At 38.5% G+C, this 23,877-nt stretch overlaps 1 protein-coding gene across 3 annotated transcripts in view; it reads left to right on the top strand.

Annotated features, from left to right (window-relative positions):
• med12 (mediator complex subunit 12) overlaps nucleotides 1–23,877 on the top strand; it is a 144,747-nt gene that overhangs the window by 36,489 nt on the left and 84,381 nt on the right. For all 3 annotated transcript variants that reach the window (XM_073058129.1, XM_073058130.1, XM_073058128.1), the window contains exons 4-12: nucleotides 4,470–4,629; nucleotides 5,398–5,573; nucleotides 8,533–8,643; nucleotides 9,999–10,271; nucleotides 11,716–11,862; nucleotides 12,007–12,106; nucleotides 13,355–13,491; nucleotides 20,386–20,517; nucleotides 23,410–23,536. In XM_073058129.1, the coding sequence (XP_072914230.1) occupies nucleotides 4,470–4,629; nucleotides 5,398–5,573; nucleotides 8,533–8,643; nucleotides 9,999–10,271; nucleotides 11,716–11,862; nucleotides 12,007–12,106; nucleotides 13,355–13,491; nucleotides 20,386–20,517; nucleotides 23,410–23,536 (1,363 nt within the window). The remainder of the gene's footprint in view (nucleotides 1–4,469; nucleotides 4,630–5,397; nucleotides 5,574–8,532; nucleotides 8,644–9,998; nucleotides 10,272–11,715; nucleotides 11,863–12,006; nucleotides 12,107–13,354; nucleotides 13,492–20,385; nucleotides 20,518–23,409; nucleotides 23,537–23,877) is intronic.

Genomic DNA, 23,877 nt, shown 5'->3' with positions numbered 1-23,877 from the left:
AACATGAGGGATAAGTACATGTGCATCCGGAAAAGACTCGCCAAGAGGAGCAGGGACCCAGGTGGAACAAAGTGCCCGCGTTTTATTTGCTTCTTTCTTGGCTGGCATCACATACTAAGCACCAGGAAACAGAGTCAAATTATGATGACAACAAGGTAAATATGTTCTTTGTGTCCTAAACCTCTATGTTGTAGTAAGCGTTTAGGCTAGCTTGGAAGCTAGTAATACTGTCTAGTTGTAAACACAGCATATTGATTTGCGCAAAGATAATGCTTCCGTGAAACAAAAATGTACAGTTGGCCCTCCTCATCCATGAGGGATTGGTTCCGGGACCCTCTGCAGATACCAAAAAACATGGATGCTTAAGTTCCTTATATAAAATGGCGTAGTATTTGCATATAACCTACGCACATCCTCCTGTATACTTTAAATCATCTCTAGATTACTTACAATACCTAATACAATGTAAATGCTATGTAAATAGTTGTTACACTATCTTGTTTAGGGAATATTGACAAAAAAAACTATACATGTTCCTCTCACTCACAACACAAGCGGCGAATGAACGAGATGCGAGGCGAACAATGATCAAACAACGAGTAGAACTTGTAATACCTATACAGTAGTTGTTACACTTTCTTGTTTAGGGAATAAGGACGCTATGGAGGAGGCTTAATAGTACTGAAGTCAGGAACTGTGGAGGTTGAGGGCTGAGGATCTACGAGTGTTGAACGTCAAGACTTGAGAATTATAGGAAGCTATCTCTTTTTCTTTGCATCATCAAACAAATCCTGCAGTGGTTGTAGGCATGTTGTTATCCTTTGGGTGACATGGAAGCTTTGTTCTATCGAAGGATCGAACAACAAGTGCTTGAAGAACATTTCCGAGTTTTCTTGATTCATGATTGGTTGAATTCGCGCATGTGGAACTTGCGGATAAGGAGGGCCGACTGTAATATGTATAAGGCTGTAATTGTATCTGGCTTGCTCATAATGCAAACGCAATAGCCATTATTCTGCCAATGTAGCCATATGCCGTTTACTCGTTTTCATAGCTCTGCCAATCCATGTACAAACACTGAATGCACATATTACCTGTATGTATAATTACAAAGAGTAACTTGAACTATTTGCAATTTCTTTCATAATCACAGGATACAAATGATTTGATCTTAGGGTTGTCCACCACTTCAGTTGCTGAGGAAAATCAATCACCAGGCATTCCATTTTTATGTGCAGGATCATCAAGTAGTGAGATAACTCCTCTATCTCCCCAGCCATCTCCTCTGTCCCCCTGCCCAAGGATGGCACAGAAGAAGAGGAAAGAACATGATGACTGGTTTCAGAAGCAGGTCGTCCAGCTGGATGAACGTAGGGTGGAACTGCAATGTAGACTGTTGCAAGAAAATGATGAGCTCTCCAGGTTTGGGCAAACAGTTGCAGACTTGCTGTGGAGGCTGCAGGAGGAGCACAGGCCACAGGCAATGTTCGATCTCTGCAAACTGATATTTGAGAGGCAGCAGCAGAAACGGTGAACAATAAGAACAATAACATATTTTGATATTTAATTAATATTTTGTCAGTTCCTACACTATACATTTTCCACACTTATATTTTGGCACTAAACTGTGTGTAATTGTCAGTGCTTTACAACTTCGCACCTTTTGTTTTTTTTATATAACACTTTGTACCTTGTATAATATTGTGCACGTTACTGCAAATCAGTAACAACTTGATTTTATAACAGGTCTTTTTTTATTCAAACAGCTACATATTATTTATAGGCTCACTTATTTTATGTCCTTACAATTTAAATCAGTAAATTGTAAGGACATAAAATAAATGAGCCTATAAATAATATGTAGCTGTTTGAATAAAAAAAAGACCTGTTATAAAATCAAGTTGTTATTGGCCATGACACACTATGTTGTTCTGCCAAGGCAAAATTCCGTGGGGTGATTGAAAGAAGGCCATCAGGTCATTCCATACACCAATGGCAGCTCTGGTGGAACAGCACCTTGAAAGATAATGAGGATCTAGAGGTTCCAAAAGATTCCTGTCCCCTTCCACTAATCTTCGCCACTCGCCTGGCTGAGGTGACCCTGTAGCATCTGAGTCTGCAAAATTAGCAGGGATGTATCTGCTCACAGGAGTGTTGACTTCATCAGTGTAGGCCAGGAGATTGTGTAGAGCGATACAAGCTTTGACAATGTTCACTGCTTTGTCAGGCAGAAATTCCAGTGGTCGATTGAAGATTCTCCACCTTGCCACCAAAATGCCAAATGTGTTCTCAATCACCCGCCTGGCTCTGGAGTTACGGTAGTTATACATCTGCTTTTCCATGGTCATGTTCATCTCTATTTAGCAAAATATAAAACATGAGTATTAATGAATAGGAAATCATTATGTGCCAGTGTAGCTGTGATCACTACAAACATTTAGGGGAATAGATTCAGATTCAGTTTATTGTCATTTGGAAACCACAAATACAATGCAGTTAACAAATGAGACAACGTTCCCCCAGAATGATATCACAAAAGCATATGACAAAACAGACTACACCAGAAAATCCATGTAATGTTCGGCAATCCCCAATCCAGAGTCCGGAGAGGCTGCTGCGTATTAATATCGCGCTACCGTCTAGTGCGTTCCCTGGATAGGAGTTCCAAATCCACCAGACAAAAACAAGACCAAAAACTAAAGCTACAAGACCTGTACAAAACCACATAATTACAACATATAGTTACAACAGTGCAAACAATAGCATAATTGATAAAAAACAGACTATGGGCACAGTAAAAATAGTCCAAGATGTTAAAGGACTGTAAGTTCAAAAGAAATCACCACAGTTTCCACAAGTCCCCAGGGTCCCAACAGACTCGCCATCCCACGCTACCCCCGCTATGGATTTCCAAGGTGCCGCCCAACTCAGCCTCGCAGACGCAGCACACAATGAAAGCTCCGTCAAAACCAGTCTTGCAGACGCAGCACACACCGAAAGCGACCTGAGTCCGTTGAACCTCCGAGCCGACGACCATCCCCTCTAGCACAGCTTCCCAGTGTGTGTGTGTGTGTGTGTGTGTGTGTGTATATATATATATATATATAATATGTAATAGTGCTTGCTTTGTGTGATTATATATATATATATATATATATATATATAAAATATATATTATATATATATATAATCACACAAAGCAAGCACTATTACATGAAATTAATTTTCATTGAATTCATTGTCTGTGACATACCTGGAAAGGGACACATGAGATTGTTGTGTAAGGGGAATGCAGCATCACCAATGATTATCTGTGGGATTTGACTTCTGTTCCAGGAAGATTGGCTGGTGGGGGCAGGTTCCGTTTATGTTCAAGCAGCATACAACCATATCTGTTCTCCTTGAAGATGCCCCCGTCACTTTCCCGTCCATATCCCCCTACATCCACCATGGTAAACCGATATCTGGCGTTGCAGGTAGCCATCAGGACAGTGGAGTGTGCGCCCTCGTAGTAGTCGCTCCCGGCGTGCGGTGGTGCCTTGATGTTCACGTGTTTTCAGTCTATGCTGCCGACACAGTTCGTAAAGTTCCAGAGTCGCCAAAAATCAGCTGTAATAGCTTCCCATTGGGCGACTGAAGGGCAGGGAAGGAACTTTGGCTGCAATGCTTTCCCTAAAGCTATATAGACCTCCAAAATTATGGAGGACACTGTGCTTGATGTCAGTTTGTAGCTAGCTGCTACAGCCTGTTGACTTCCTCCTGAAGCTACAACTCTTAACGGTGATTGCCAGTCTCTGAGTAATGTCTATAGGCATACTGTGTGTGCACTGATGCGAAATAAATGGTTGGAGACGATGAACCAAATCTTCAAATGTACCTGCCGACATCCGAAAATATTTGAAATGCATTTCCTCGTCCATGTCTCTCAGTGGCCGGACAAGCACAGAAAATTCATCCTCCTTCGTCCTCAACCCATTCAGTGGTCATACACAGCATCTCCAACGCCTTCTCTCTTTTCTGCGTTGCAATAATTTCAATAAAAGTAACTCTTGTTCAACATTTATTTACTCCAGCTCCAACATGATGCGCTCAGTAGTTGCCATTGTTTGAAGTACACAAAGAAACTCAATACGAAGAAACACAACACGGTGGCGTAGAAACCTTTTGGTGGTGAATTGCAGAGCGATGCAGATGACAGACACACCAACGCACAAGTATAAATGCTCACAAAGGTGTAGGCCACTTGTGTAGGCTATGGCGTAGAACCTATGCAGAAGTATAAATCAGCCTTTACGCCATTCCATAAAAATAGTGCTATTGAGCTTTTGTTCTAGCAAACCACAGCTGCATGTCTAATCTCGTTTACCTGTTCAATGTTTTGTAGGATTGTATTTCAATTTGTCACAGAGTTTATGCAGAAAAATATTGGGATTTAAAAAAAATCTAATTTGACCTCTATGCTATTTCAGGTGCCTATATTTAGTAAGAAAGAAGAAGTGTTTGGCTATCTGGCCAAGTACTCTGTGCCAGTAATGAGAGCAGCTTGGCTGATAAAAATGACGTGTGCCTATTATGCGGCAATAACAGAAACCAAGATGAAGAAACGCCACGTCATAGATCCATGTATAGGTAAGGTTAACAATAGAACTTGAATTATTATGGAAGAGTTTATTCAACAGTTGTATATGATCTGGAGTTGCATTGGTAAGTGTATTACATAAACAATTTGATTTTGCATCAGCAGCATGCTGTGCTAGCGATTAAATGCTACATTTTGTTGAAATTTATTGTGCAGAAAAAGTTCATGCACTTCACTGGTTTAGTTCTTTCCCCCTAAAGTGGCTGCAATGCAGCTTTAGGTATTGCAGTTATTTGTGCGATTGAATGCAATGAATTATATTGTTTGAATTTAACAACATGCTAGATCAAAGCTGGAGTTCTAGAATGTGTTTATTATTTCTGCATATGTTTTGGTATGCTTTTCAGAAATACAGTATCACATGCACAAAATGCTGGTGGAACACAGCAGGCCAGGCAGCATCGTCAAAGGGTCTCGGCCCGAAATGTCAGTAGTGCTTCTCCCTATAGATGCTGCCTGGCCTGCTGTGTTCCACCATCATTTTGTGTGTGTTGCTTGAATCTCCAGTGTCTGCATATTTCCTCGCGTTAGCAGTATCACATGCCTATGTTTTGAAATCAACAGTTGGGAGACAAAAGTAGCCTGAGTTAACTCCTTTCTTGTCAATGGCTCATAACTTGGCTTTCTTTCAGTAATTGTAGATGCAATGAATCCTGTTGGGTCTATTTTATTATTGATTTTAAAATTTGTTTTAGCCAAAATAGTAAGGTGAGAAATTTGGTGGTGTGATCTACAAGTAGATCAATTTCCTTTTGCAGAATGGACTCAGATCATCACAAAGTACCTTTTGGAACAACTGCAAAAGATTGCCGAGTCCTATCGACAAATTTCCACACAGAACAGTGGGACACCAATGCCACCCACGGTGCCTGAGGTGGAGCAGGCCATGAAACAGTGGGAATATAATGAAAAGCTGGCTCTTTACATGTTTCAGGTAATGGGAAGTGCTTTAATTGCAAGAAAAGAAGTTGGTAAGAGTACTCTGCTTATCCTTCAAGAAACTATTAAGTCATTATAAATGGCAAGATGTAATGCAGAAAAATTGGAAAAGAAAACATTGGTTTCTATATATGATGCAGCTAATAAATGGTTAGTTTTCTGACTCTGATTCTACCATATAAAGTTCAGTAATTGAATCAATTCTGCAATTTTGGTGTTGGCACCAGAGCAAATAATAATGAAAATTACCATCTTAAAAAAAAATTGGCTACTGTTCTTCAAGGGAAATGCATATCACCATGTCTAATTGTAACTTAAGTTCGCTCTAACTTTATGACTTTGAATGGCCTCACAAATTATTTATTTAGGGCAACTAGAGGTAAGCCACAAATGCATTTATTCTCAATGATCTAAAAGTAATTTTCTTATACAAACCTTGGTTATCTGTATTTTGGAGAATGCCTTAATCTTGCATTTAAAACACTGATTTGATTAATAGAGGCAAACCTTAATTGGTTGAAAAAATCTGAAAGCTGTTACTTGAATTAAATAAATAAAACTGGTAGAAATATAGCGGGTGTAGAGAGAAATGATTAGCTCTTCAGGTCAGTATTCTTTCATCAAAATAAGGGAAACTCCTTTCAAGTACAGTGGTTTCTGGTTAATTGTGTCATTGGTTAATCTGGGCAGCCATTTATATGGGAGAACTCGTAAAGAACAAAACTAAATTGAGAAAATAACCAGGATTCCCTTTGTGTAATTGGGATACTATGCTGCTTAATTAGCACAGGAGAGTGTCGCTGAACAGTTACTACCGTAGATTCCGTACTCCAGAGCGCACCTGATTAAAAGCCGCAGGCTCTAATTTTAGAAAGAAAATCAATTTTGTACTTGTACAAGCCGCACCGGATTTTAAGTCGCAGGTGTCCCACGTTGTAATATGAGATATTTACACAGAAAGATATTACACGTGAGGATTTTTTAACTTTTAATTAAATCCGTATGATAACATAAACAAATACATATTGCAAATGCTTTTTTTCGAACCGTGCCTGTAACACGGCTACTTTTAAATATACATACGTATCGGTAACACACAAATTACGTTGCGTATACTTTTTTACTGAACAGTGCACGAACAACATTCCAATATCTCCTAACGACTGGTAAAAAAATATATATACTGCAACCTACCAGGAAAAGTTATTGATCGCCTTTAACTTAAAAGCAGCGTTCTTGCGCGGGTCTAATGCCGCTCGCCCCCACCTTCCCGTTTATCGCAAACCGGTATTTCCCACAAGACGCGGCGAAACCGGATGTGACGTCATAGCATCCCGGGATGTAGTACAGAAAACAAATATAGTTAAAACACTTCTAACTTTAACTAGAAAATACTAACAAATGAATTACTAAGCGAAAATATTATAAACTAAATAACTGCCATAAAGGCAGCACAATGCTTTTCTTCGAGTGTTTTCCATGTTGATGAGGGTGAGTACAAATGACTGATTTACAATAATTTAATTGTGAAAGTGCGCTTGATTTATTGTACAATTTCATTGGACCTCTGTGAACTACTCATCAATTTTATTGGTCTACTGTTACGAGGCAAAATGTTTTTGGCGGCATGAAAAAAAAACCATGCATTAGCCGCACTGTAGTAAAAGCCACAGTGTTCAAAGCTGTTCAAAGCGTGGGAAAAAAGTAGCGGCTTATAATCCGGCATCTGCGGTAATTGGCGTCAGTTATGTGCTTGTGTGTGGCCTTTAGACACTACTCATTGCTTAGAACGATCAGTTTTCAAATAGTGTCAATTGCATGTGTTTGAGGTTTAAAATGTAGTGATTTTTTTTGTCAATAATTGTTGGCATGAAATAAGCTGTAAGACAATTCAGAACTATTTCACTCATCGTGCTTTCAAGCATTCAGACTGATGCCAGAAACAGCCAGGAATGAAAGTGAAATGATTTCACTACTTCAATAAGTTAGGAATTAAGAAAGTAAGAACAATCATCTTGCATGTTACAATGAAAATGATTATTTGGAGGATGCAGTGATTAAAACATATGAAGGCAGTCCATCGTCTGAACTAAGTGTCTCCATTGATTTACTCATTTACACTCAAGCAAAAGAACACAGCAGGTGAATACCTCTGTCAATAACTATTAAGAACTAAATAAATACACGGTTTTATAGTACTATAGAGGTATTAGTAGTATTCTAATTTGTTTCTTATTACATTTAAATGCATAAATTGTTACTGAGTTAAACAGTAGTTTATGTTTTTTTTACCCTTTTAACTATTTCCGAGAAAGTTCGGCTGATTGGGGTGACTGCTAAATTGGGCCAAAATGTACTGGTCTTGATGTGTCCCAATTAACCGGAATCCACTGTACTACTTTGATTTATCTTTTGTCATCCTCCTATATTTTCCCAATAAAACCAAATGCAAATTTGCGGAACACTTCATCTTCTGATTGAGCGTGATGGGACTTAACACTGAGTTTAACAATTGCAGGCCATCAGCGTACCTCACATCTCACTCTTCCAACGCTGACAGTTTTTTTAAGAATCTATTTTGCTAGATATCTGTTGTGTCTGTTCCTATTTGCACTTTGTCCAAACTTGCCTTTTATTATTCACTAATCGCAATACCACATTCTTTCATCAGGTTCCATCACTCCCTTCATTGTTAAATACATCTGCCTTCCAGTTTATCACAGAACTGCACGTTTTTTGTTGTCTTCTGTTTTTCTCCCATTGTCTACTTTTTCTAATTTTTTCCAATCCTGATAGTCGAACAGAATTGTTAACTTTGCTTCTCTCTCCACAGATGTTATCTGACTTGCATATTTCCATGATTTTTTGTTTGTTTTATTTCAGATTTCCAGCATCTATAATGCTTACTCTTTAGATTTATCTGTGTTTTCTTGTTTCCTTTGCTCTGTTTGTAGGATGGAATGCTGGACAGGCATGAATTCCTGACCTGGGTTCTTGAATGCTTTGAGAAGATTCGACCGGGGGAGGATGAACTACTTAAACTGCTTCTCCCATTAATGTTACAGGTAGGGAAGATATATCTGTTGCACTAGGCAATGTTTATTCAGAAATTCTCAATTCATTTAACATTACAGTTTTGAGTAGAGATTAAAGGGTTGCTCTTTAATCGGAGGCAGGAAGTTGATATTTAACACAAAATGTTCAGTACAATTATTGTGTAATAGTGATTCTTCTAATTTATCATCTCCAATTGCTCAATTATCATGGGAGAAAATGTTTGCAATTTTATATTTGTTTAGCTGTTTAATCTTTGCAATATAATTACTGAGGTCTTAACACCTGCTTTGTATTAAGGAAACAAAATTAAGATTGGGTGACTGCTTAATACCTTATGAGAGTGACCATAATCTTTTAGTTGCCTATTGTCTTAATTCTCTATCCTACTCCCATTTTGACTTCACTGGATTTGGTTTCCTACAATGACCAACCTTCCTCTCCCCAGTAAGGAACACTGTTTAATATTTTGCCTAAGAATATGCAGGTCTTGCAACTCTTATCTAATTCAACATATACATAAAACTATTCTTTCCTGTTACTTCCAGTATTACATTTAATTTCAGTAATGGTGCTCTGCATTTCACACTTGCTGCATTGTTAGTTCTCTGAACTTGTTCACCTTCCTATAGGCAGATTGAGTGGCATTCAGTCCCCTCTCTTACCCCCTAACTCTACCTTCAGTCAAGAGGTACCATAGCATTTGGACAAGAGCTGTTATAATGGGAAACAACTTCTTCTCCCATGCTATAAGACTACAGAACCTCCTGCTACCTCCCAGGTCTCATTACATATGAAGTGCCAGTAGATTATACTGTGTACTTTTTAACTTTTGTCTTAAATGCACCTCATTTTTTTGTGGTGATATTACTTTGTGTTATATGTGGGCATAAGGTGTTGTGCACCTTAGTCTGGGGGAATGTTGTCTCGACTGGCCTTAAAAATGTGTACAGTTGAATGACAAGAACTTGATAGTGGCCAAAGGAATTTATGTCACTTGGATAATCATGGTTTCCACCATATTCCAAGCATTCACTTTGTTCTTTTCATCCTTCACCCTCTCTGGAAAATTAAAATCTTGTTCGCACTTCCAATTAACCAAAATGTTAACTTAGTTTCTGCTGCTACAGATGCTGTCTGACCTGTTGAATATCCCTAACATTAGTTTTTACATCTGAAGTATTTGAAGTTGAGTTTTTTTTTGAACTCTATAGATATTGTTAACAATGTTGGATTGTTAGTGTAGAAATGCTACATACTGTTAGCTTCTATAGTGTTTAAGCATCAACATTAATTGAGTAACTATATAGAAAGTTGTTCTTCAGGACATGTAAATTTGTGATTTATGTACTTTTCTTTTATGCAGTACTCTGGAGAGTTTGTGCAATCTGCGTACCTGTCGAGACGCCTGGCCTACTTTTGCACCCGACGTCTCTCTATGCTGCTAGGCGATAGTGGTAGTAATGTCGTCACAGGAGGGCATCAATCCCATGTGATTGCAGCACCCACTGCAAATACCTTACCTCCAACTCCAACACCACCACCCAATGGAGCCACCCAACCCCAGTCTCCATTTATGGATTTTTATATTTGTCCACAGCATCGGCCAGTAGTGTTTGGATTAAGCTGCATGCTTCAGGTAGGTCAGCAATTCATTCAGCCTTCAGATATGCCAACTATCTGTTAATTTCCAGTGTTAAGAATCTTTTCCCCAAGAAGTTAAAGGTTTAAGATATTTAATCTCTGGATAGCGAAATAGAATTTATCATTAAAAGTCATAAAATCTGTCCTGAAGTGCAACATTCATGCAACATTAAATCATACAAATATATAAAACAGATTTGATTTAGGTCTTGACTGTAGAGGCTGTGCGTAGAAGTGCCGATATTGCATTTTGTCCAGTGTTAGGGAGAGTAAGTTAACTAGACTGGCCCTTCTAATCTTTCCTTGCTAAAAAAGTGTATGGACAATAGGTAAGGGGAAGAATAAGGCTTCACTTCTATCAAATTGCCTGCTGATGTATAACTTTGGATAACAAATGAAAAAAGGTTCTTTCCTTGATGAATGGACTCAGTACATAAGTGCCATTATGAAGAAAGCACAGCAGTGCCTCTACTTCCTTAGAAGTTTGCAAAGGTTTGGCATATCATCTAAAACTTTGACAAATTTTTATAGATCTGTAGTGGATCTGTATTGAATGGCTGCGTTTCAGCCTAGTATGGAAACACCAATACCCTTGAATGGAAAATTCACAAAAACTAGTGGACATGGCCCAGTACATCACAGGTAAAGCCCTCCTCACCATTGAGCATGTTTACATAGTGTTGTTGTTGAATGAAAGCAACATCAATCTTCATGAACCCCCACCACTCAGGTCATGCTGTCTTTTCGCTACTACCTTCAGAAGATACTGGAGCCTCGGGACTCACACCACCACATTCAGGAATAGTTACTACCCCTCAATCATCAGGCTCTTGAACCAGAGGTGATAACTTCACTCAACTTCACTTGCCCCCATGACCGAACTATTCTCGCAACTTATGGACCCTCAAGGACTCTTCATCTCATGTTCTCAATATTTAATGCTTATTTATTTATTATTGTTATTTTTTAATTTGCACAGTTTGGTGTCTTTTTCGAACAGGCTGTTGATGCGGTCTTTCATTGATTCTATATTGGTTATTGGATTTATAGAGTATCCTTGCGAGAAAGTGAATGTCATCATTGTATATGGTGACATATATGTATTTTAATAATAAATTTACTTTGAGCTAGAGGGGAAATTACAGATATAGGTAAATGACATGATAGAAACCAAATCATAATGGCATTCAATCTACAATGGGAGTTTTAGTGTGGGTAGTTGTTTCTGATCATTACCTAGTGATTCCTAATGAAAAGTGTTCATTGGCCATATATGCTGGAGATCTGTCTTGAACATAAACACTGACCATATTGAAAAGGATTTAGTTTCATAAAAATCTAAAATGTAAACCTTATTTCTTGATTAAAAGTGTTGTTTCCTGCAGAGGGTTTGTTATCATCTTTTGTTATCTGTGTGACTGTAGCTATTTGTTTTACAGAGCATCGTCCTGTGTTGTCCAAGTGCATTGGTATGGCATTACTCGTTGACTGATTGCAGAAATAAGACTGGATCACCACTTGATCTTTTACCCATAGCACCATCCAGTCTGCCCATGCCAGGAGGAAACTCAGTATTTACTCAACAAGTACGTGAGATTCTGCTCTTTGATATAAAAGCAAAAATATAAGATTATAAAGAAGCACTTTGGGACATGTTTTTCATTGGAAGCGCTACACAGAGATGAGCTAATATTGAATTTGCTTTTACTGTTTGCCCAAACCATAACCAGGTTCGAGCTAAAGTGCGGGAAATTGAGGAGCAAATTAAAGAGAGAGGTCAAGCAGTAGAGGTCAGGTGGTCTTTTGATAAGTGCCAAGAAACTACTGCAGGTAATCATAACTTCAAAAAATCGGTGTTTCTTTGTAAGTCTTAAGTGAACTGGTAGTCAAACAATAATTGCATTTTGCTGTTGAATATTGATTAAATGGAATTATAACACAAGAATTGAGAGTAAAATATGATTGGACACTTTTATTGACCTCAGTTGATCTATCCATGTTTCTACAACCTCCTTCGCTCCTCTCTGTCTCTAGTAACTTGTTTGTACTGTCCAGTCAGTGGTTCTTGCTGGAAATGCTGATTATGTCAGCCAGCATCTATGGAAGTAGAAATGTAAGTAATGTTTCAAGACAATGACCTTTCAACCTTTTGGTTGAAAGCATGATTTTAGTTTTTTAATATATTTTTAAGCATCTGATTTGATAGTTAATGCTCCTTGATATTTGATCTTTTCCACAAAGTAAATTTAGATTCTTTATTGTATCCCTAAGTACTGAATCAAATATTTAAGGTAATTATTCAAATACTACTGGAAATTACATCTAAGATGCTGTCTCCTTGTAGAAAGCTAAATCTTCGGGTGAGAGGTTGAAGAGAATGTCAGATTTTCTCCCCTCCTATCAAAACCTCCTCATTCACAACATTTGAAGTACTTTCTTCTTTGCTTTTCTCATCTCTCTCCCTTGATCCTGAACAGGGGCGATAGCTAGTGTTTCAATAACTGACATTACGCACATGCTTGCATAATTGCCATTTCTCCTTTTTCTCTCTCCTGCACACTTATTCATTTGTAAATATAGGTTGGTATTGTGGGTTGAATCTTGTCAGAGTGGGCGATGTAGTAGAAAGTGTGCTGTTGGAATGTAAATTGCAGCAACATTTAAAATACTGTACAGTCCTAAATAAAAAGCTGTAAATACATCCAGCAGGAAGACCTTTGAGCAGCTAACCAAAAATGGATGTGTTCTTTATTTTGTGTCACTCTGTATCCGTCTCCTGTGTTGTGTATTAACTTTGATAGCTGTTTAAAAAAAAACCAGGAAAATGGACAGTCAATGTTTCAGGCTGAGACCCTTCATGAAGACTGAGATATTGACTGTTCATTTCCCTGTATAGGTGCTGCCTAACTGCTGAGTTCATCCGGCATTTTGTGTGCATTACTCAAGATTTCTGGCATCTGCAGAATGTCCTGTGTCTTTCAATTATGTTGTATCTCCATAAATTACTTGTGTTGTGTGGTTTCTTTACAAAACAATGAGGATTTACATCTTCCATGACACTGCTCTCTATTTTTGCAGGTTTTACAATTGGTCGTGTATTACATACGTTGGAAGTACTTGACAGCCACAGCTTTGAAAAATCAGATTTCAATAACTCATTGGATTCCCTGTACAACAGGATATTTGGATCAGGACAGAATAAAGATGGACAGGAGGTGGGTGTATGTTGCATATTTTGCAACACTGACTTAAGGGAACTGCATGAATTTTATCTAATTTCCTTCTGAAGGCAACATTTCCTTTCTGTGGTCTAATTTCATATTTACCAATAATCATCCTCGTTCAGTTTTTTTCATTGCATGAAGTTATGTTTGTTATTATATTTGGAAATAAGCTAAAGGTTCTACAGTGATCTTGTCCAAATTAAATAAAAGCAAGTGTCAGTGGGGGAAAAAACTTGGCTGATTTCTCTTTGTTTCATTTTTACCCAAAAACAAATTGTCAACAGGAACTTATAAAAATCGAAGTGAAATATTAATATGTAGTTTAGTCAAATGCATTAAAATAGAAGTTATGTTATTAGCACAGATTGCTGATTATTTAAAATTTGTATAGAATCAGTCTAATATTTTCAAATCTATTTAAGATAAACAAGGCAACTGCAGAAGTTTTTTTTTGGTTTCATTAATCTTACCTTTCTCCAGTAGGTTAGCATGAAGTATTAAGTAAGTCCATAAACTCTCAATCAGTACGTTATGGTTGGGTTCAAATGTATATTTTCAGTAATTCTTGCTTTGAAGCATTCATGAAATTTGATTAAAGTCTTTTGCCAATTGTAGCCTTCAAATAAAGTCCCACTCTGGACCAAATTTTAACCGAGTATGCTGAGGAGAATATTACATAATTATAAAATTAATAATTGCGAAGTAGTTTTTGGCGGGAAGTTTAAACAGATCAATGCCCTGTGATAATTGTGCATCAATCAAGTTCATAACAAAGTTTATAATTCTTTGTAATGGTTTTGAAGACAATTTTCTTTGATAAAGTTTGACAAGATATACTATTACATTTGTGTATTGTTCATATAATATTGAACTTATGACTAATCTTTAAAAAAAACATTGCTGAGCTCGTCAAACATGGTTTGCATCATGGGCTGGAAGTTGGCTTGAATATATTACATGTTGGCTATATTTGTTCCTATTAAGTTTCCTGTCGCTTGTTTTAATGTGGTAAAACAACATTTTATGCCACATAGAACTCTACAGCACAGAAGCAGACTCTTCATCCCAACTAGTCTGTGCTGAACTATTAATCTGCTTTGTTCCGTCAACCAGCACCTGGACATCAGCCCTTCATTTCCCTCCCATTCATGTACCTATGAAATCAAACCCAAATCCACCACTTCCATTGGCAGCTCGTTCCACACTCTCACCGCCCTCTGAGTGAAGAAATTCCCCTTAAACAGTTCATCTTTCACCCTTAACCCATGAACTTTACTTCTAGTCTCACCCAACCTCAACCTGCTAGTACTTACCCTACGTTTACCTCATTTTCATTGTTGAGCAACTGAAACTTCTTGACCAACTTCCCATGCGGGACCTTGTGAAATGCCTTGCTAAAGTCCATACAGACAACATCTACTGCCTTGCCTTCACCAACTTTCCTGGTAGCTTCCTTGAAAAACTCTATATGATTGATTAGACATGACCTACCATGCACAAAGCCATGTTGACCATCCCTAATCAGTTCCCATTTATCCAAATATTTGTATATCCAATCCCTGAGAATAGCTTACCCACCACTGATGTCAGGCTCACTTGCCAATAATTTGCTAGCTTAACGGAACAACGTTAGCTATCCTCCAATCTTCCATCACCTCATCTGTGGCTAAGAATGTTATAATTATCTCTGCTAGGGCCTTGCCAGTTTCTGTACTAGTCCCCATAGGATCTGAGGGAACACCTTGTCAGGCCCTGGGGATTTATCCACCCTAATTTGCCTCAAGACAGTAAACACCTCCTCCTCTGTAATCTGTATACAGTCCAGGACCTCACTGTTGTTTTGCCTCAGTTCTATAGACACTGCCTGTTTCCCGTATAAATACAGATGCAAAAAATCCATATAAGATCCCCTCCATTTCTTTTGGCTCCATACATAGATGACCACTCTTCAAGAGGATCAATTTTGTCCCTTGCAATTCTTTTGCTCTTAATATTAGAAGCTCTTAGGATTCTCCTTCACCTTGTCTGCTAGAGCAACTTCAAGCCTTCTTTTAGCCCTCATGATTTCCTTCTTAAGTGTTCTCTTAAATTTCTTTTGCTTCTCAAGTACAGTATGCCATTTGTTCCGTCCTGCCTATACCTGCTATGTACTTCCATGTTGAAAACCAAAGTTCCCTCAACCTGTTATCCTTGCCTTTTAATCTGGCAGAATTATTTTACTCTCAAACTTTCTCTTTTGAAGGCCTTACACTTACCAAGCACATCTTTGCCTGAAACAAACATGTCCCAGTCCTCACCTGCCAAATTCTTTTTGATACCCCCAAAATTGGGTTTCTCTTAATTTAAAATCTCAACCCGAGGATCGGAACTTTTGGCATTATAATTACTAGACAGCATCTATAATTACTAGATGCGGTGTTCCTTTACACAAACCTCTTGTCACCTGCTCAGTCTCATTCCTTAATAAGAGATCCAGTATCACATTTCCTTTAGTTGGGACCTCTGTGTATTGATTAAGGAAACTTTCCTGAACATACTTGACAAAGTTTGCTCCATTCAGCCCTTTTACAGTATGGGAGTTACAGTTGATATGTGGAAAGTTAAAATCACCTACTATCTCAACCTCATGTTTTTTGCAACAGTCTGCAATCTCTCTACAAATTTGCTCCTCTCAATCCTATTGGGTGGTTGATAATATAATCCCATGAATGGGGAGATCTCTTTTTTATTCCTCGGTTCCACCCATATAGCATCAGTTAATGAGCTGTCCAGTCAGCTATGAGCACTATTGTGACACTTTCCCTGACTCGTAATGCCATCTGTCATGCTTTATCGTGTCTAAAACAATGGAACACCGTAACCTTGAGCTGCCAGTCCAGTCCTTCATGGAACCATCCCACTAATGACCACAATGTCTTAATTCCACGTGCTGATCCATGTCCTAATCATGTCTGCCTTTGAAATACATTGTATTGAAATACATACAATTCAGAACATTCGTCCCACCTTGCTCAATCTTCCGACTCTTGACTTTGTGGGATTAACAGCACCTTTCCCCACAACCACTCCACCATCTGCTCTGGCACTCTGATCTCTATCACCCTGCAACTCTAGTTTAAGTCCCCCTGTACAGCTCTGGAATACCTTTGTGCAAGGATATTGGTCCTCCTCCAGCTCAGGTGCAAATTGTCCTGCCTGTACACATCCTACCTTCCCTGGAAGGGAAACCAATGATCCAAAAATCTGAAGCGCCTTCCTCTCACACCATCTCCTTAGCTGCATGTTAAACTGTATGATTTTCTTTCTCCTGGCTACACTTGCACATGGCATGGGTAGCAATCCTGAGATCACAACCCTGCAGGTCCTGTCCTTTAACTTAGCCCCTGAACTCAGTTTGCAGGACATCATTACCCTTCCTACCCATGTCATTGGTACTGACTTATCGCACAATCTCTGGCTGTTCACCCTCCTATTTAAGAGTACTTTGGACTCCTTCCAAGCTGACTCTGACACTGGCACCCAGGAGGCAAATCCCATTTGGGAATCTTGTCCTCCTCAACAGAACCTCCTGTCTGTTGAATTCTTGAATCCCCCACTATCACGACAGCTTGCTTCTTCTCTCCCCTTCCCTTCTGAGCACAGTGTCAAACTCTGTGCCGGAGACCATAGAACCATAGAACATTACAGCACAGAAACAGGCCTTTTGGCCCTTCTTGGCTGTGCCGAACCTGACCATTGTGGCTTTCCTTTGCTAGGTCTCTCTCTCTCCATGTCCCCCTCCCCTCAAACAGTATACCTGTTATTGAGGGGAGTTGCTGATGGTTGCCCAGTTACCTGTGTCCTGCATTTTGGATGTAACTGCCTCCATGTATGGACTGTCGAACAACCCTTCAGCCTCCTGATTAATCCAGTGTTTATCCAGTTCCTTTGCATGGTATGTAAGAATGTAAGAATTTGCGCCTGTTGTAGGTGTAGTCATCAAGGACATTAGAGGCCTTCCTGCCTTCCCACGTGCTGAAAGAGGAGCATTCCTCCATCCTACCTGGCAGCCCCATTGCCTTAACTGCAATATGAAAGAAAGAAAAATTAAATAAACAAACCTACCCACCTTCTCCAGCTATTCTCGCTGAAGGCTCTTTGAGCCAACACTCTTATCACAGGCCTACTTAACAATGGCCCTTCCACTTAAATCTAAGTCTTTTTATTGGACCTTCCCAATGTTGGAGAGTACAAATACTATCCACTCTCTAAGATCCCCTCGTGATGTATGGTGCACAAAATGTCCTGACTGTCCCTGTTCACTTTTTTTGAGATCTCTGTCTTGCTCTGCATACTCCAACATCTCCTAGAGTGCAATATAAAAATTAAATCGATATATGAAATCAAAACATTGAGTTTTTATATTGATTTTTACCTTCCAGAAATGCCATTTCTTACTGATATGTATTTTTGTGCGCATCAGCATGACTGGCTAACTTGATAAGTACAAAAGGTGATTTCTGTTACCTCTTAACTGTCTTCCTCACTTATTGTACGCAAGTATTCTTTCTTTCATTGCATGTTACATGCAATTTAGGTGCAGGAGTAGACTACTTAGTCCTTTGGCATCATTCATCCATTTAGCAAGATTGTATCTGATCGAACTGTAACCTGAACTAGATATTTTGTTTCTACTTATGTTAACTTATCATTTTGCTTGTCAGGAATTACTGTAAATCTGTGTTTAAATATATTTAAAATTTTGACTACTAAGGCCCTTTTTACAGCCCAAACCTTTGTGTCTTAACAGGCAACCTCTTTTTTTTAACATTTTATTCTGTAATGTCAAATTTGTGCATATGTAATAAAGATGCACCTCTGGCTTGTATTTATTCAAACTCTTACTTGCAAAGGCAATATACAGACATTCACACCTTGCAGAGTCTATCACCTGTTAACATGTGAAGTGTTCTGGCTCAGTCACATTTGTGGCTTCTCTGTTTATCTGATTCCTCTATTTTGGGGTACCTTTTTGTTAGTGTTGGCTCTTGAAGTTCTTTACAATTAAGAGTTCAGTAAAGAGTTCCTTTTCCAAGACCCATTGCTCTGCTATTCTTTCTCCTCCACTGAGATAATACAGTAGATTCCAGTCAATTGGGACATATTGGGACCAGTACATTTTGGCCCAATTAAGCAACTGCCCCAATTAGCTGAAATTGCATGGAAATTGTTAAAAAGATATTTTAAAAAAAAGACCAACTACCATTGAACTGAATAACAAGTTATGTATTTAAATTACAATATTACTAATACTGCTACAGTACCATTAATGTATGCTATTCCCAATAGTTATCAACAGAAAAATTCATTTAGAGCATTCTCCAAATCTTTATTTTCATTGTAACATTCAAGGTGATTATGCATACCTTAAAATTCTTTATAATTTTCAACTTGTTGAAGTAGGGAAATTGTTTCATTTTCACTCCTGGCGGTTTCTGGCATCTCCAAGCTTCAATGCTTGAAAATGGACTGAGCAATACAGTTCTGAATTATCTTATTGCTTATTTCTCACCAAATGTCAAAAATTGCTGCGTTTTGAACACAAACACATGTAACTGGCACTATTTTAAAACCTGTTCACTCTAATCGCAGTATAGTGTCTAACAACCACGCAAGTATACACAACTGACGCTGGTTAGAAACTGTTCAGCAACTGTCTCCCATCACAATTAAGCGGCATCATGTCTCAAATATACGAAGGGAATCTTGGCTATTTTCTCAATTAGTTTAGTTATCCTAAATAAGCACTTCCCTGATTAACCAGTGCCCAATTAACCAAAATCCATTGTACATCGATAATACAGTCCACATCCAAACCATTTTGTTATCTTTGTCCCATTGCAAATACTGGTTCCCACAGTATCACCTCCCTTTTTATTTTTTATCAGTTGTTTAGAATCCTTGTTATGGTACTGAACCAATCAGACACAGAAGGACTCAGAATTTATTAGTATTAATTCTCACTACCAAACTCACAATCCACCTGGGCTACCTGATGTTTTCCTTTCTGACACCAGGCCATTAATTTTTTTTCTAAATACCGCAATAGCAGCCAGATTTTCTATCTGCTGTTGGGGCCATAGATGTTGTTGGAGATGTTTTGGAGTGGAACTGTAGTTTCTTGTATCACAACAATCAGTGTCTCGTTGCTTCCATTTTTTAGGTCTCGGAGTGCTTGTGTCTTAGTAATGTGAGCTAACTTTCTAATTGATTACTGTCACTTGGTAATGCTGAGAGAGTGTGACATTGTCTTAAGATGTTGATCTGAATCCAGCCAGTAGTTGCGATTCTATCATAGACTTCATTGCCTCTGATGGCTACTCAAAAAAAAATCCCTGATTCAGAAACCAGTGGTAAATCAGTCTGAGAGATTAATTCTCTTCATACTTTCTTAACAGAGGAACTTACCATACCATTAATCATCCTTGTATGTGACAATGTCCAAATGTCTTGAGATTCTAAACATCCCCCATTCTTGTACTCTATAATGACTTTTCTCTGGTTACCAAAATCTTCAGATTTAGTACGTGTCACTAGCAGTAACAACGTCTCCACATCTTCCTTATCATAATCCCTCAGGACTTTGATTGTTTGAATCCCATATCAGTCTCCTAAACTCTAGTTGGCTACAAGCCAAATCTTTGGCCTTGTGAATCTCTGAACTACTTCCAATATATTTTGCCTCCAGTCACCAAACTTTGCCTTCAGTTAATGTTAATTCTTGTGCCTGATGTTACTACTTCAAGGGTGCCTTTCTGTGTTGATGGTGAACCATAATGTTCTCTATCTTTTTTGTTTTGAAGAAATCTGCAATATGTTCATTGGAATTTTATTTTTTCTGTCCAGATGTTGCCAGATGATGATGCAGTGATGACTTTGCTTTGTGAATGGGCAGTGAGCTGCAAGCGTTCAGGTAGACATCGTGCCATGGTTGTGGCAAAACTATTGGAGAAGAGGCAAGCTGAAATTGAAGCTGAGGTGAGATGCATCTCAATTGCCCATTTCTGATTCTCTTATTTGAAATTCATGACAGTATGTTCCCTCTCCTGCTCCGACATGTTGATCTATGGCCTCCTCTTGTGCCACCTTGTATTCCATATGGGTACCCTCCAACCTGATGGCCTGAATATTTATTTCTCCTTCCGGTAAATAAATACCCCCTCCACTTCCACTGTTCCCCATTCTGATGTTTTACCTCTTCTCACTTTTCTATTACTTCCCCCAGGTCCCCTCCTCCTTCCCTTTCTCCTATGGTTCACTCTGCTCTCCAATCAGATTCTTCCTTCTACAGCCCTTGACCTTTTCCACCCACCTGGCTTCACCTATCACTTTCCTGCTAGCCTCTTTCCATTCCCACCCCCCCAACTTTTTATTCTGGTATCTTCTCCCTTGCTTCTCAGTCCTGAAAAAGGACTCGGCCTAAAACGTTGACTGTTTCAAGCAACAGGAATTCTGCAGTCGCTGGAAATCCAAGCACCACACTTAAAATGCTGGAGGAACTCAGCAGGCCATCTACTCTTCTGTAGGTGCTGCCTGACCAGAGTTCCTGCAGCATTTTGTTTACTGCTTTGTATGTCCCTTTATTTGAATCATGTAGGAAACAGGATTTTTATCATATGATTTAGACTTGGCTTTCCTTGTACACTAGCCTTTTGTATAATTGTAAATCAGTAGAATTTGTTCCTGTTCTGTGTTTAATTCTTAGAAAATAAGATATATTAAGATACAGTTGTGAAATAGGGTGTGTGGGGTATGCACAATACAATCTTTAACGTGTATGTTTCATTGAATTAATCTTTGTGTTAATAAAAACCCATCATAGGGATACATTTTTGGAAGCCCATGTGATAGTGATCTGTTTGACTATTAGAAGAATTGGCCCATGAAAATAGAGCAGAGCATTAATGGAAATAAGTAGTTGGGAATACCAAGAGAAAATGTTGATTAGAGAAAGACTAGAGGCTAGTGAATGTGATATGGCGAGGAAAGTATAGAAAAACTACTGAGGTGTTGAGGAATCTTACCAGTGATAGAGAACTATGTGAAGATGCATGATGATAAAGCAATGCATGAATGAATGGGAAATGGCACATGATTAGGTAATAAATAAATATGTTATCTTAATAATGAAGGGATCAGTTGAACAGATTTGCAATGTCAGGGAAGCCATGAGTGATGGATCTGGAGAGTGGTAGTTTTGGAGTTAGTGATTTGAATAGCGCTTTTAAGTTTTCAAAGTGGGTGATGTTAGTAGTGTGGGCTGGGGAATTTACGTGTAGAGTGAAATCACTGAGGATAAAGAGTTACTCAAGGTAACTGATTCAGAAGGAAATTTGATGATAAACATCTTAAATGTGAACAGACCGAATGTCAAGATGGAGAAAAAGAACTTATTTGAAAATTTGGGAATTTGTAGTACAACATTTTAGTGAAGAATAACTGTATTTTCCCATTTGAGTTGTGCCTCAACAAGAATTTTCATCATGACATGCTCTCTGTTGTCTTCATGCTTGTGATTTGAGAGTCCTGGTACGATCAGCACTAAAGGTAAACTACAATATCCTGTATGTTAAATAGAGCTTCATCCTATCCATCACTGAAGAATTTAAGAATATCTTGAAATTCCCTACAACTCATGCAATCTGAGCTGTGCATTTTTCAGTGCAGTGATACTTTTATTTTTTACAGCAGTCTTTTGTCTTTTAGTGAGGTTATTTTACCTCATGGTGAATTTCACTCAATTGTCTGATGTACAAAAATGCCCAGTTTGTATTGGGATGGTCTTATCAAACTATTTTTATATAACCCTAGGAGGTTGTAGGTTTATCAATATCGTAGAAGGTCAATTTAGTTAAACTGTTATCATTCTTCTGAATTATATAGTTCATGGGTAGTTCATTAAGCCCAGTTACGATTTCAGTGCATGGAGTGTTTTAGTGATGACTTATAGGATATTGGTGAAAAAGCAAATTGAGGTTCCATTTACCTGATTAGTTGTTCTAGCAAGATTCCTTGTCAGTAGTCAATTCCAAAATCAAGGTATCTAATAGATCAATAATACAAAAACAAAATAGTGCACATGGTTAATTAATTCTGTTTCTGCTTCCACAGATAAATAATCTGCTGAATATTTCAAGTATTTTCTGCTTTATATTACATAGTCACTCATTATTTCTGTCTTTTTTTCTCTATGAAAATAGGTAAATTTTAATACAGTTCCATATTTTTTTTAAGTGTTGGCGCGTGGCCTAGTGGGCAAGGCATCAGACTAGTAACCTGAAGGTCACTGGTTCGAGCCTCAGCTGAGGCAGCGTGTTTGTGTCCTTGAGCAAGGCACTTAACAACACATTGCTCTGGGACATCACCAGTGCCAAGCTGCATGGGTCCTAGTGCCCTTCCCTTGGACAATATCGGTGGCGTGGAGAGGGGAAGGCCTGCAGCTTGGGCGACTGCCGGTCTCCCATACAACCCTGCCCAGGCCTGTGCCCTGGAAACTCCAGGCGCAGATCCATGGTCTCTCGAGACTGACGGATGCCACCAATTCACCAACATTTTTTTGTTTTGGGATAGTGGGAAGGTATGATAGGTATTAAACAGCTAGATCAGGAGAGAAAAATATTTCTAATTCATTTGGAAAATTAGGCAGCATCACTTTGGTCAAGTCTGTTCACTCGCTGAAAATTTGAAAGTTTACACAATGGCAATAGACTGGGGAAGAGAAGTTTTTTCCCATCTTTTGAAGCAGCAAAATTGCCTTGGTTGTCAGTTTGTGCTCAGAAAATATGCTGTTTCTTTTTATTCACTTTTCCGTAGTATGTGCTATTGTAAATCTGGCAATATCTATAATTTCATTTTTTTTCATATTCCTAGAGATGTGGAGAATCAGAAGTGGTCGATGAGAAGGGGTCTGTCTCATCTGGCTCTCTCACTAGTGCCAGCATTCCTGTTTTCCAAGATGTGTTGCTTCAGTTCTTGGACACACAAGCTCCTATGCTGAGTAAGTGTTTTCAGGACAAGTTTCAAACCTTCAGTATTTCACAAAAGTACCACAAAATTGCTGATTATTTTCATTGCAGTAATATCTTGTGCTGTATTTTGATTTAGAAGCCTGTTGATGTTTACTTATTATACACTTGTAATGCAGTGCAGAACTGAGAACATGCTGAGAGGAAAGAGAATGAGAATGCAGATACCTGGTCAACAGTAAAACTTAGTTTTCAGTTATCCTTATACTAGTCTTACATTTACATTAAAGTTTGATATTAAGCCAGTAGCAAGATTGAAGCAACATATGCTTTCCAGCTCTGCTTTCACTCAAATACTTTAATTTACAGTTAA

This window comes from Hemitrygon akajei, chromosome 10 (assembly GCF_048418815.1).
Source record: "Hemitrygon akajei chromosome 10, sHemAka1.3, whole genome shotgun sequence".
In the NCBI taxonomy this organism is placed as follows: domain Eukaryota; kingdom Metazoa; phylum Chordata; class Chondrichthyes; order Myliobatiformes; family Dasyatidae; genus Hemitrygon; species Hemitrygon akajei.
This window is presented reverse-complemented; position numbering and strand designations above follow the sequence as displayed.